Genomic DNA, 15,226 nt, shown 5'->3' with positions numbered 1-15,226 from the left:
TCCTGCTTATCAATGTTTAACTCTTACACTTTCTTTTACACATCTCTGTATTATAGGAGGGAGGGGTTCAAAGTTAACAAGATTGTAGTTATACATTTTAGTCAGATCCAATGAGTACAAAATATTCAATGCCCTGGCTGTAATAGTAAGTTCTTACAAGAAGATAAAGATGTATATTATTTGCTATGTTATAACTGTGAATGATATAAATGCTGATTTAAAGCAACAGTAACTTCCTGGAAACATCTCAGCTACAACTGTTCCGTTTTTAATGCATTTTAGAGGTTTTCTTACATCTGAGCACTTCACACAGAATCAACAGCTAAATGTAATAATGTACAGGTTGAGTCTCTCATATCCGTATATTCTAAAAACCGAAATATTCTAAAAACGAAAATATTCTAAAAAAACTGAATATTTCGGGGCATCCGTGATGTCATGAAGTCACTAGTGTCAACGGCAAATGACTAGCAGCGTGGGTCCACACGCCAACCCCCCTACAACACTTGTAGGACCCCCCATGCGACATCCCCCAGACCCCCCCCAGCTGTAACACCCGCCAGACCCCCGCGCAGAACACGAAGGTCCTACCGTGACTCCCGACAGACTCCAACAGCAACCGCGGATCCCCCCCAGGTATTCCGAAAACCAAAAAAGTCCCGAGCATTTCGGATATGGGAGACTCAATCTGTACTGTTATTTGATAATGATTAATATTCTGTGTTATCACTTATTGCTTAGATCAGAGGTTACCAAACTGTGGCCCTGATTCAGAGCCGGACACTCTGACAAAGCGCTCGCTCTGAATCAGGGCCGACCCTCTGTTTTTTTTGAGCGGCCTCCTGACTACCCACAGCTATAGCGAGCGGCCAAAAAGATGGTCGCAAGACCATCGCGGCCATCGGGCTTGCGACGAGACCCTTGTGGTAGGGTCTCGTCTGCCGCAAGCCCTGGAGTGCTTTCGGCTCTATCAGAGCCGAGAGCACTCCCACTGACATCACTTGTAAACGCCTGTCTGGCCAGCCACGCCCCCGGCACGCCCACCAAAGAGGGCGTGCTGTCACTCACCATCGATAGCACGCCCCCTTTGTAGCGAGACCCAGAGCGACGGCTTGGTCGCTATCCGGGTCTCGCGCATGCGCACGACGGAGCCGGCTCCATAGAGCGCATGCGCACTGGGCCAACATCGACCCGCTTGCGAGCGGGTCTGAATCAGGCCCTCTACCATTACAGTCCACGTTTTAAGGATATCCATGCTTGAGCACAGCACACTTAATTAGTACCTCAGTCAATTTGATTTAACCATCTGAACTCAAGCATGGATATCCTTAAAACCTGGACTGTAATGATGGAATTTGGGAACCTCTGGCTTAAATGAAAAGTTATTAATTGGTTCATAAATAAAAACACATGAAAAACTAGTTTTTTAAAGGCTTTGATTGTGTTGCTTCACTGCTTGGAAATATATATCATGTTATTGTGTGATTGCTGCTGATTATAAAGTGCTAACTCACAAATCGCTTTGCAATGTATTATTTAACAAATGACCACACTGCTGATAAAAACCGAAACACATGCAGAAGCAGTGCACACAGGCAGATACCATAGAGAGAGCCATGACATGAGCAGGAAGAAGGAGGCCTTTCTTAGGTAAGTAAATTACTTGGGGACCAGGATCCAGAACGTAGAATGGGGACAGGGGAGCGCAATGAGGAACATACCACAGTGCATGAGGCTTGGGAGATTATAGATGCCAACCCCGACATCCAGGAACTCAATGATGGAGTTCAATTCTGCTTTCTTAAGAGGGAATTTGGTGTATGTATCCATTGCGTGGAGCCCTAGGCTGAAGCTAGATCAGTTTATGATAAAATATTCCTGATAAGAAATACATTATTTAATTTATTAACATTTATTAATATAGGCAGGGCCAGCCCTAGCCCAATTTTTTAGGTAAGCGATTATTATATTTGCCGCCCGCAGCGGTACTGTTGCGCACATCCAAAAAAGATAAAGGAATGGGATGGGGAAGAGAGACAGCAAGAACATTAGGGTAGAAGAGAGAGAGCAAAATTACAGGGGGGTGAGGAAAGAGGCAGAGAGATAGAATGGGGGTGGTGTAGCAGATAAATGGGGTGGGTGGTGTAGAAAATAGAGAAATCAAAAAGATATAAAGCATTTAAAATAAACTAGATTCAAAATATTTTACAATGTAGTGAGTAGAAAAAATGGGTAGCTGAGTTAGGGAGTAACAGGCACACTTATGGCACCAACAAACATAGACATTTCTGAGCTTGGTGCTGCACAAAGAGGTTGACAACAGGACAGCATGCATGTTTACAGGCAGCAGAGGCACATACGTTCCCATCTCTGTGACAGTGCAGCTCCAGCTCCTCCTCATCACCATAGGCTTCCCCTTCTCCTTCTCCCTCCCCCTATTCCCTGGCATCGGCAGAGGGCTGGGGAGGCCATTCACCTAAGTAAGGGCATTGAAGTAACGTTCCTCCATCACCATGGCCGCCCCTGTCCCAGCTGCAGCCTTAGCCATGCTCTCTCCCATCTCCCCCGCTGTGAACCGGAAGTGACAAAACCAGAAGCTGTGTGCTCAGGGCTGCCAGAGGCTCCCAGTCAGAGCAGTCTCCCGGGAGGAGGAGCTAAGAGTGCAAAGCCTCTGAATAGCAGAACAGCTGTCCTCTTGTCAGAGGAGTCTATCAGTGTCCGGTGAGGGCGCCTGGGGGACAAAGTGAGTAACAGTGACTCACTGTATGTGACTGCTGCGGCGCCCTCCTCTGACTGGCGCGCTACAACGCCGCGTACCTGGGGGAACGGTCAGGCCGGCCCTGAATATAGGGCATGATTCAGAGACAGACGGTAATGCAATCAAAGTTGCATTCTCTCATGGATCGCAGTTGCTATAATATGCTGCCTTCCAAAGCTTAGCCCAGCATAGAGACTGCTGCCTTCTCCTATTCCGACGACGTACAACAGAGTAAACATTGGTACTATCGATGCACATCGGGCAGTTATGCAGCTCTCCTGACACACAGAGAACCTACATGCTGCGCTGGAGAATACAATGGCTAATTTATACACAACACTGAATACTGTAGTTAATATTATGTTGTTCATAATTGTTCAAAAGTGTCATTGCGCTTACTGGTTGGCGCCAGAAATTTACTATCATTTTACACTAAAAAAATATATAAATGGGTATAGAGATCAGAGCTGGATCATCCCTACGTTCCTGCCTAGGGCCCATTGTACACTGAGAGGCCTGGATTACTCTAACCTGTTTTTTTATGTATATTTTATTGTCATACCAAGGAAAGGTGGAGGGGGCCCAAACCAGTATCTTGTCTGGGGCCCCACTGGGACTTAGTAATACTCTGATAGGGATGGGACCTATAGTTCCCAGTGACCATACACACGTGCTTTCAATCAGGAGTAATGTCTGAGGGCCTCCGAGCGATGTTCGCACAACTGCGCATGCGTATGGGTTGTAATACGCATGCGCGAACCAGTCATTGCGGTCGGAAATTGTGTGCTCGCAAAATAGCGAATGCCTGCTAATTTGAGTGACAGAAAGAGGCGTTTGTGGGTGGTAACAGGGGAAGGTGCTTGGAAACGGGGAGTGGAGATCCGAACGCAGGCGTTCCAAACGGTCAAAACGGGCGTTTTAAGGGTGTGCATAATTAACAAAGCAGCATCATTGACCACGTCACTTGGTTGTCTTTTAGCCTGAACTGCTCGCATGGTTGCGGTAGGAAAATCCTACCACAAGCACTGCGAGCAGTTCATACGCCTTTCGATGTACTTGATTAATCTAATAAATAGCGGAGATGACGTAAGATGCGAGCGGCCAGGGGGCGTTTTATAAAAAATAGCGAGCGCATGTTTCGTTCGCTCGTTCAGACATAGAGGCGTCAACAGACCGCAAAGAGCGAGCGCTCTATTTAAATATCCGGCCCCTTTTTCTGAACGAGCGAGCGCAAATAGCGTCCGGCTCTGAATAAGGCCCGAGTTTGCTGTATTTAATAACTGGACACAGGTACAAGCTTGCGCTGAATATTTTCCTTCCACCCTGTTACCTATCAGTAGTAGTTGTAGTGTTATTTGTTTACTGTATTATGCTGTCATACCATGTACTGTCTTATTTTTTGCCCTCTATACGGCGCTGCTGACCACATGTGGTGCCTTGTAAATAAAGGCTAATAATAATATGTAAATCTAATTGTTTGTTCTGCTTTTCCTGGCGGTAACCATTGGGATGCATGATCAGTGTGACTCAGACACATTCACAGACTTAAAACATTGTCCGCTTGTGTGCGGAATCAACATTATATGCACCTATGAGTCAGGCCCACAGTTAATAGGATGAATTATAAAAATTTGTATTCATATTATGTTTGAAATCAAGACTTTACATTTCAGCATCTCTTCAACACTAACAGGGGTATTCAATATGGGAGCGAAAAGTCCGTACTGGATTTTTCGGTCCACATTGGAAATTTTCCATGGATAAAGTATCGGGCGCGCGCCCGCTTTACCCCGTATTCAATATCAAAGATCCGGCGGAAGGACCATGTGTAACACAGCATGGAATGCATGGCACGTTTTTATCATATAATCGGCTGATATCAAATTTTGAGCCATCTATATCCCTTATTAGAGACAGAAACCAAAGGTATATATCGGAGAGAGTATAAATACGTATATATATATGTATATATATGACCCCGCCCCCTTATTGGAGGAACTAGTGGTCTGTAGGTATACAAGTCAGATCCTTGCCCCTGAGAGATACACCTTGACAAATACAGGACGCCTAAACGTGTTGGTGGAACACACAGAGCGATTTAAATGCACGATATGAACAATAACGATATTGATGATATAGTTATCGTTCATAATGTGCATTTTTCGGTGGCCAACGACCTGCAATGTGCGGGCACGCATTGACGATAGCGATACCGTCCATCTCCCGTGCATGTAGGCCAACCTGGTCGATATCGACCAGGTTACTATATATCATTGATCGCGGGTCACTATAGTTGTTGATGAGTTGGTGGTGTGCTTGATGAGCAATATCGATCGTCCAGCACACCAGGAGGGCGCAAGACGATCAGACAGTGATATTGTTATCTCTGTCTGATCAATCCGTGTGTATGTATCATAAGGCACATGGTGGTAACAGGAGACCTATTATCTGCTGTGGGACAGTTCGGACTTTTTCCTCCCATCCCAGGTCATATTTTTCCATCTTTTCTTGTTTCACCTATGTGCAGTGCTATGTTTATTGTGATTTTATGATTATATGGTTTAAATAAATATTGCATATCATTTGCCTACTCCTGATGAAGTCCTTCATTCACTTAAATCCACATAACCCCTGATGTCTCACGAAGTACAAGGGAAAGAGAGTAACCAGGAAAAGACAGAAAGAGGTTCTGAAATTCAAAAGAAACCTCTATGTACACGTTTCTTCATGACTCATTGTGAGTAGGGTACGCCCATTTTATTTATTCATTTGCCACACGGGTGCCCTTATTTCCTCTCCAGACACATATAGGGCCGTATTCAATTAGAGGCGATAACCCTTTTTCACCTGTTTTTTGCCAAAAATATTGCATAAAAACTCTTTGCCTAATTTAATTCCATGATGATTTTGCCAAAGTGGAAACTCGATGCATTGAAATTGGCAAAAAAGTTTCTCCAATGAATAGCAGGTGAAAAGAAGTACAAAATCTTTATTTTGGGGTGCAAACATGGGGAAACGTCTCAGAACCCTTGGGACAGCCCCCTAAAGGACAAATCTGCAAAAAAATGCCTAAGAGCACCCCAAAAAAGACATGTAATTTTTTGGGTGAAAATGTAAAGAGTGGGGGAAAACCATAAAAACTAATGAAATAGGCTTCTTATGGGGCTGCAAGGATGGGTCAGGTGTTTTCGGGATTGCAGGTGCATGCAGCAGGTAGATTTTTCATGTTTTAAAAACTTAAAGACATAAAAACACACTAGCACCCATTTTCAAGTATCCCAAATTTGATGGGACTACTTATTTTCACCAAAAAATACTGCTTTATGCCATTCTTCAACACTTTAACAAGGACGCTAATAGTAAGTAATTTACACAACTTAAGTACCCAAAATAGTCTTATTAAGGCTATTAGTAATTTATTGCATATCTATATTGATTCCCTATGTTAATGTATCATTTTCTGGGGTACAGACTGATTTCCCCAATTCTTTCAGTACTTTTCGCCTGTTCCGCAATTCGCTTATTTCCATTTTCGCCTGTTTTGCAATTGAATTAGGCGAAAAGCGGGGAATGAATTCACCTCTGGAACAGGCGAATGAGGCGAAAAGTCAGATAGGCGAAGACTTTCCGACTTTTCGCCTCTAATTGAATACGGGTCATAGTTGGATTATAGATTCCTGTATAAAGATACCTTTATGGGAATTTATCTCTGCTCAACAGAGTGAGTACGGTACGACGAGTTACCTAAATATTGATCATAATCTTGAGGATATTATAATTTTTGTTTTAAAAAAACCACGTACAGGGACAGGTTTCCTATTATGCTACAGATGAACTTTTGAACATCTACCTACAAAAACTGAGAACTGCCATAATTATTATGAAAATACTGGCATCCATATGTTTACACATTTTTATTTATTATTTGATATTTACTGTTATATGAATTAGATGATAGTCAGAGGTCAGAGCACAGTCAGAGGTTATCATATCATTTTTCATTTATTTTGCCTGAAATGTTGCTACTATTCTTGGTAATTATGCTTAAATAAACACTATTGTGCGTTTGAATCTACTTGTGGAATGATGTACTACCTGGATAGATAAATGGATGGATGGATGGATAGACATTAGTACCAAGCATCATGCAGCCAGCCATTGTGACCCGCACAAGCATCATAAACCCAGCCATTGTGACCCGTACACTGTGGCTTATATGCAAAGCACCTTACAGTTACTGAGCCATCAGTTCTAGGCATAGGAGGAAGATGGAGGCCAATGATGAACTGTCTGTGCAAGACTACACTGAGATTGTTGGCGATTTTAGTGAATCATTATCAATAGTGGATGAGGCTTGGGAGTTGATTGATCCCAAACCCAACATCCAAGAACTCTTTACAGAGTTCAATGTTGCTTTCTTCGGAGGGAAGTTGGCGGATGTACCCGTTGCATGGAGCCCTAGGCTGAAACTGTGAGTATGGATATTGTCAGATCAGTTTATCATAAGATATTCCTGCTAAGAAATACACTATTTATTAACGTTTATTAATATAGTCTGCAGCACCTGGCACTATGTTGACATTTATATTACAATAGGCTTGCCCTTATTGTAATTATTATTGTAAGTATTACCCTGTACATAATACATAAGATAATACCTGGATCCCAGCTGTCAGAATCCTGACATCAGGATCCTGATAGAGCTAGCATACCAACACTTGTTGTTCCGTATGGTAACCCTCCCCCTCTCCCTACCCTAACCCTCCCTCTTTGGAGCCTAACCCTAACCTCCCCCCGCAGTGCCTGAAGCTAACCTCTCCCTCCCCGCACCCTAACCCTCCCCCGCAGTGCCTAACCCTAACCCTCCCACTAGTGCCTAACCCTAACCGCTAAACCAAATCCTAACCCTCTCCCTACCCTGCTACTTACCTTCGGTATCCCGGCGGTCAGGATGCCAGCAACAGAAATGTGAGAGGCATCGGGATTCCGGCATCGGTAATATCAGCGCCGGCATCGCAGCCGCTGGGATACTGACTGTATCCTGTTTACTGTATTGTGCTGTCATACCATGTACTGTCTTATTTTTTGCCCTCTATATGGTGCTGCAGACCACGTGGATCCCTATAAATGAAGGTTATTATTAATAATAATAATAATAAATGCAGCGATGGACATCTTTATACACTTGCAGTGTTGTATGTGCAGCCCTCTAACCTACATATGGGCCTTAGCATTACCTTTAGTCGCAGTAATAAATGTAAGTGACATGTAGAGACAGATACACTAGTCTGTAATAACAGTGGAAGTTCATGTAAGATAAACAAGTTTCACACGCTATAAAACGCAGGTTCTATGTGACTACTGGGTGAGCAGATTTTCCTCCAGCCTGTGACAGTGAGGATGAGGCATGGAGAGACACAGTGCACTTATGCAGGAAGGTTTCCAGCTGTCAGTGTGTTGCACTTATGTTATTAATGGGCCTTGGAGCCCCGGGACCCATGGCAACATTTCTCATATTGTGAAAAAAAAATTGCATTTAGAATTTTCAGGAGAACCAAAACAAGTGCTTCTGCTTTTCCCACCTTTGGGCTTCAGTCAGTCACTTCCAGTGGCGGATTTTACTGCAGCCTCCCGCAGCAAAAACCACCACCTCAGTGAGCCAGTTACAGTGCATGACTGCACTGGCTACACTGTGACTGGCACTGGTTTCCAATTGGAAGAGCTTCCTGCCAATCACACACAGAACAGGCAGTTCCAGGATGAGGTGTTTTGTCCCCCTGCAACTGCCAGTCCAGGCTGCGATTAGCAGAGAGCGTGAGAAGCCATTAATCTCCCTTTTTGGCAGCCCTACTCTGAAAGCTGACGTTTTGTGCATGCATCTCTCCTGGCGCCTGCCAGATCCATTGCACAGGTGCTGGAAGTGGAACCCAGCCAGCTGAGACTACTGTCTTCCTCTCTCCTGCTGCAGTGCAGGCAGAGAGAGTATAGGCAGCAGCAGCAGCCCTAATTTAAGAGGGTGAGCCGCTGCTGGTCACATGTGGGGTGTGTATTATATGCCCGCTAATGTAAGCATCTTCTCTAAATTGTCATTTTTCACCTCCTCATATGCAATTGCATCAGACCATGGATGTTACTCATGTGCGATTTATGTTTTATCCCCAGAGCTGCCGGATACTGTGGCCATGGAAAGCAGTTTGGAAGTCACTGCTTTATTAGGTTAAGCAAACCAATCCTAGAGCAGCGGCCGAGGAGGAGTCTAGTAGAGGTACTGTAGGTTGTGTTTGTGCACTAACCCTTTGCTAGTAGATTGTGTGGCTGATATGATTGCTTGTGCACCTGACTGCAATTACTGCATCAATATTTGTAACAGTTTCGATCAGGATTATCCTTGCACCCTGCATCATACTTACCTACTCTCCCGGAAGGTGCGGGAGTCTCCCGATTTTTCGGGTAGTCCCGCTGAAAGGGTCACCCACATCCTAGTGCAGTGGGCAGGATGGGAGATAATTGCCAGGAATTGCAGGTCTGTAGGGAGGAGGTGGGGCTAAAATGCAGTAAAATGCATAATCTGTACTCTGCCCCCTCCCCATGGACCCGCAATTCGTGGCATTTTGCCGTGATGGGGACGGGGCCTAATGATGTGAGAACTGGCCCTGCCCTTTAAAGTGAGTAAGTAAAAGTAGGTAGGTATGTCCTGTATGCATTGGGGTAGGTGAGGAAATGTCTTCCGATGGGATAAACATCTAAGGGTCCCATAATTTCATAGAAATTAGGATGTGAATATTACCCTCCCTCCTTGGAAATATATATATTTTCTTATTAATCAACCAGATGATCTTCTGCCCCCCCCCCCCCCCCATGCCACTCACACCTCCTCCCGTGCCTGCCACACCTTACCATGTACAGGGGGTCAAAGTGACTAACAACATTGGCACTAATGAAGTATTGGATAGAGATTATGGGGTGAAGAAGGTACATTTTTCAGAAAATAGAACATTTAATTTAACAGAAAAAAGTTTTCAATTACAGGTTGAGTCTCATTTATCCAAATATTCAGAAATGTGGAATATTCTGAAATATGTAATTTTTTTGAGATAGTGACACCTTTACTTTCTGATGGTTCAATATACACAAACATTGTTTAAGGAACAACATTATTAAAAATATTGTATAAAATTATCTTCAGGCTGTGTGTATAATGGGTATGTGAAACATAAATTAATTTTGTGTATGTACACAAACTTTTTTTGATCCAGAAAATGATTACAAAGACTGTATACAATTACCTTCAGGCTGTGTGTATAAGCTGTATATGAAACATAAATGCATTCTGTGTTTAGACTTGGGTCCTATTCCCAAGATATCTCATTATGCTATGCAAATATTCCAAAACACGGAAAAATCGAATATCCAAAATACTTTTGGGCCAGTATTTTGGATATGGGAGACTCAAATAGTATTTAATAGTGCATAATGCAGTGTTTGTCTCAAACTAATTATGTGTAATGTCTGTGTCATTCTTACTATATCAAGCTCATTATTTTGTGTATTGCAGAGCCTATTGCATGAAATGATACATGCATACCTGTATGTGTCCAACATAAAGGACACATCTTCTCATGGGGAGGAATTTATGAGAGAGATGGAGCGCATAAACAGCCTGACTGGTGCTAACATAACTGTAAGTATATAGTTAGTCATTATGGGTAAATTTATGTGGGAGGAGAAGGGAGGCTGACATACCAGCCAGTAATATGTGCTGACACATTGGCAGGATTCCTGGTGACTACTGGGCTTATATAATCACATACATAGCGTCAGGGCCGGATTAAAGGGGGGGGCGACAGGGGCGATCGTCCCTGGGACCCACACCTAAAGGACCCCCACACCCAGCCATCGGGGTTAAAGTGAACCGGAGGAGACGGAACCAGTTCCGCTTCCTCCGGATACCTAAGCCCGGTGCCGCACGGAGACACCAGGCGTCCGCTGAGATTGTAACCAGCGGGCGCCCGGCTCCCTCCCCGCAGCGGCAGCCAGAGCCGGAGACTAGAGCTCACTAGTGCGTCTCTCCCATAGTGCAGAGGAGCAGCCCCAGCCAAGCGTATCAGAAGGCAGCGGGAGCGGGGCTTAAGGTAAGTATGATTTTTTTTTTTTTCTCTTTAGCGCAAGCAGCTTTTCCACTGCTGGGGGGACATTACTCGGGGGGGACTACTGGGGGCATTACTCCAGGGGGCATTACTCGGGGGGGACATTACTACTGGGGGCATTACTACAGGGGGCATTACTCAGGGGGGACATTACTACTGGGGGCATTACTTGGGGTGGAGGTATTACTACTGGGGGCTTTACGCAGGGCGGGGCATTACTACTGGTGCCACTACCACAGGGGGCATTACTACTGGTGCCACTGCCACAGGGGGCACAAATACAGGGGTATTACTACTGAGGGCATTGCTATTGGGCACACACAGGGGGCATGACTACTGGGGGCACAACTACAGGGGTATTACTACTGGGGGTATTTATACAGGGGACATTACTATTGGGAACACTACTGGGGGTATAACTACAGGAGGCATTGCATAGGGGGCACTGCATAAGGGGCAACACTCCTGGGGGCACTATTACTGGGTGCACTGCATAAAGGGCACGTAATAGGGGCCCCCACATGTTTGTTGCCCAGGGGTCCCCACAGACCTTAATCCGGCCCTGCATAGCATTCCCATAGGCATGGAACACTCGTTACAATAAGTGTACATACCAGCCTGTAATATGCATACTTACCTTCTTTACTTAACTGCTCCCTGGGAAATGTCCGGGGAACAGACACTGGTGACCGCTTAGGGGGGTGGGGCCGGCTTAAGGCCCCACCCCGTCACGTCAAATTGCCGTGAATTGCGGGAGTGTGATGAGGGGCAGGACTAAATGTTTTTGCGTCATTTACCCTCCGCCCCCTCCATACGAAGCCACGAGCCCTGGCAATTATGCCGTGATACCCGGCATTTATCTCCCTATCCTGCCAACTTCACTAGGAAGTGGGCGGGATGAAGAGATGTGGATACTCTTCCGGGGGTGCGGTGGGCTCCCTGGCAATTTGAGAGCCTCCTGACACTTCTGGGAGGGTAGCTAAGTATGGTATTATGTGGTGAGACATTGGCACGATTCCTGGTGACTACTGGGCTTATTTAGGCACATACTGTATATAATGTTCCCTTAGGCCTGGCACACACATTACCATAAGGTTACATATATATAGAATATATTGGAAGGATTCCTGTGGCTTATATAGCCACATACAGGTATGTCCACTTGCAACTTTGCCGCTTGTGCAGTAAATCGAGCCACCTATAGCACAAGTCGCGCTCCCGTGAATGGGCATGCGAGCTGCATTCGCACCCGCGATCCATAGAAATGCATTGTGCAAACGCAATTAGCTTGGCACGATGTGTGAACACATTTGCTGTGCAATCAGCAAGGATGCAAGAGGACACATATGTACATAATATACCCTTAGGCCTGGTACACACTATACCATAAGGATACATACCGCACAGCATTTATCCCACTACTAAAGCCAGTTACATTGCTGTTATAAGTAACATTAGAGCCATATATCATTAGTGTGGATCCCCATCCCAAAGTCTGAAGATGGCATAAGTTCCTGCAGGCAAACTCCGAAAACATTTTAGTTTCCACGTCAGCTGAATACTAGGTGACCATCTGACCCCTACTAATGAATGGGCCAGTTACTAAAAACATGTAGAAACTATAATTTTCACATGTGTAATGGGCCTATTAGTGATCAGGAACAGGTCCCTAACGCTTATCCCTGTGTTTAGTGAAGCTATCTCTGTAGCCCATCACGCCCATCAGTCTGCCTGTAGCTGGGTGCTGTGTGTCAGCAGAAGTTGGCAACATACCAGGAAACGCCAGTGGGTGATGCAGTGAGTGGGTGAAGTGTTCAGTGGGTTAAGCAATGGGGGCAGCATGGGCTGAGAGGGGATTACTCAGATATCTGTACCCCATTAGTAGTTCATTTGCCCATTCTTATTTTACACTGCAAAATAAAATATTGTCAGGATAACGTTATTCTGTATTCTTCTATCCCTATCATGTATGCAATTATGAACAGAACAGGAGACTTTAGAGATATTTTTCATGCAATCAACCAGTGAAATGCTGTCACCATTTGTATATATAATTTGGATATTGGTTTCTATGCTTTATTTCTACTATTCGATTAGATCTACCATGACTATTATGAGGTGGAAGAATCGCTGAGAAAACACTGGTGGCAATGCAACCGGTGCCAACACTATCTAAAGAGAATGACTAGCCGTCCTCCATCTACTAAGGCGAGGTGGTGGTCTGTGCATGAAGAGCAGTGTGGAGGAGAAATTCTCAAAGTGAGGGAGCCCCATCGCCAAGGTAAGAAACACAATGATTCTTCTGAGGCTCAGGCCACTAAGTTCTCTATACCTAATTTTTCTGTACGTACCTAAGTGTCACTGTATGCCGCAATATCCTGATACATTGCCAGGGGGAAGAAAATCCAAATAATGAACATAGGCCCCAATCAGAACAGGAGCCACATTGTATAAATCACACCACTGATGTTGGGTGAGTGACGGTTTGGAGGCAGACAGAATACACCCATTTGTCACAGCATGATGTCACATTATAATATATAAATAAAAAAAATCCTTCGTGTGTGAAACCCTAAAGGAGCATACACACTTAACGATTCGCTCCATAAGCAATATCTTTAAGTGTTTGCCGGGCTCAATATCGTTAACGACATTGAACCTATACACTGAACAATATCGGTAATGATATTGTTCAGTGACGTCAGTGGCAGCATCCCTGAACATGCACAACCTGACGTCAGGTTGGCCTGCATGTTCAGGCGATGAAAGATATCATTAACGATCCGCATCAATAATGATATCTTGCATGCACACTGGACGATATAGTGAACGATTGAACGATAATGATATCGTTCACAATATCGGCCAGTGTGTACGTGACATAACAGTAAGACATCAGTGGCCTGAATACATGATTATACGTTACAAATCTGTAATACTATATATCACCTTATATGTGTTGAGCAGTGATAAAGTCCCATGATGTAGCTATCACCATTACAATCCATTATGAATGCAGCTGCAAGGCTTATCTTCCTTGCGAAACGTTCTTCTTCTGCTGCCCCGCTCTGTCAGTCCCTCCATTGGTTGCCGGTTTTCTACAGTATTCAATACAAAATACTTTCACTTACACATAAGGCTATTAACCAAACCACACCAACATACATCTCTTCACTCATCTCAAAATATCTCCCAACCCGACCTCTCCGCTCAGCACAAGATCTGCGTCTCTCATCCCCATGCATTACTTGCTCCCATTCACGGTTACAAGACTTTCTTCGCGCTGCACCCACTCTATGGAATAACCTACCTCGCACAATAAGACTTTCCTCTAGTCTCCAATCCTTCAAGCGTTCCCTGAAAACTCACCTCTTCAGGCAAGCTTATCAGATTACAGAACCTCCCACATAACCTTCATAGCTTCCATATCTAATTACATCCCCTTTTACAGTCCACACACAATCTCACACATCGTCTTTCTCTCACATCCTCATGACATTTGGTCGATATTCCTGTGTGACTGGATCATGCAGCCAACCAAGAAACTGTGCATTCTGGCTGGACCAAAATGCAATATATAGCACCTATCCTTGTGTATCAATGCCTACTTCCCTTAAGATTGTAAGCTTGCGAGCAGGACCTTCCTACCTATATATCTGTTTGTTATTACCCAGTTTTGTTCTATTAATGTTCCAATTGAAAAGCGCAACGGAATATGCTGCGCTATATAAGAAACTGTTAATAAATAAATAAAATAACAGTCAGTAAACATAGGAAGATCACCTTGCTGTGTTTCTAATTGATACAGTTCTTGTGTATTATAGGAACAAGAAGACAGAGGACCACTCGTGATGCACCTCGTGAAGAGGCCTCTTGCTCACAGTCAAAGAGAGCAAGACAGTGAGCTACCATATAAAACACAGGTGGCTGTCCTCCATTGTTCCTGTCATGCATCAGGGTCTTAGCCCCCACTACCGGATCCAGCAGAGTCAAGGCATCTCCATCCGTGCCCCTCCCGGTTGTGCCTGGTGTTCCTGAGACCCTGGCTGACATTGATTGTTAGAGGCAGAAGTGTATTGGAAACCAAAAGTGGTCCTGGAAAAAATTTGGAACATGGCCTCATATACTGTGTAACAGCCCACTTCAGAGACCCCAGGGTCAGACCCCGTCACTTACCTTTGCGGGAGCTGATCCGCGGTGTCCGGCTCCCACGATGTGCAGTGGCATCTTCTCCCTCTGGTGCAGGTCCCGCTCCTGTCATCTCCGGCTGGTCCCACTGTCCTCTCGCTCCACCGCCGGCACCTGCTGCTCCAATGCTGAC

The 15,226-nt window shown here is 44.7% G+C and overlaps 1 protein-coding gene across 1 annotated transcript; it reads left to right on the top strand.

The window, feature by feature from the left end:
- The first annotated feature begins 7,026 nt into the window (after window positions 1–7,026).
- On the top strand, window positions 7,027–14,809 carry LOC148508267 (DNA-dependent metalloprotease SPRTN-like). Its single transcript, XM_088444703.1, has 5 exons — window positions 7,027–7,229; window positions 8,921–9,023; window positions 10,314–10,439; window positions 13,003–13,186; window positions 14,730–14,809. Exons 1-5 carry the CDS (start codon window positions 7,027–7,029, stop codon window positions 14,807–14,809), a joined length of 696 nt encoding a protein of 231 aa, XP_088300829.1.
- The last annotated feature ends 417 nt before the right edge of the window (window positions 14,810–15,226 follow it).

Source organism: Taudactylus pleione, unplaced genomic scaffold (genome assembly GCF_031769625.1).
Source record: "Taudactylus pleione unplaced genomic scaffold, aTauple2 ptg000372l, whole genome shotgun sequence".
NCBI lineage: Eukaryota > Metazoa > Chordata > Amphibia > Anura > Myobatrachidae > Taudactylus > Taudactylus pleione.
Note: the sequence above shows the minus strand (reverse complement) of the source record. Positions and strands in the feature narration are given on the sequence as shown.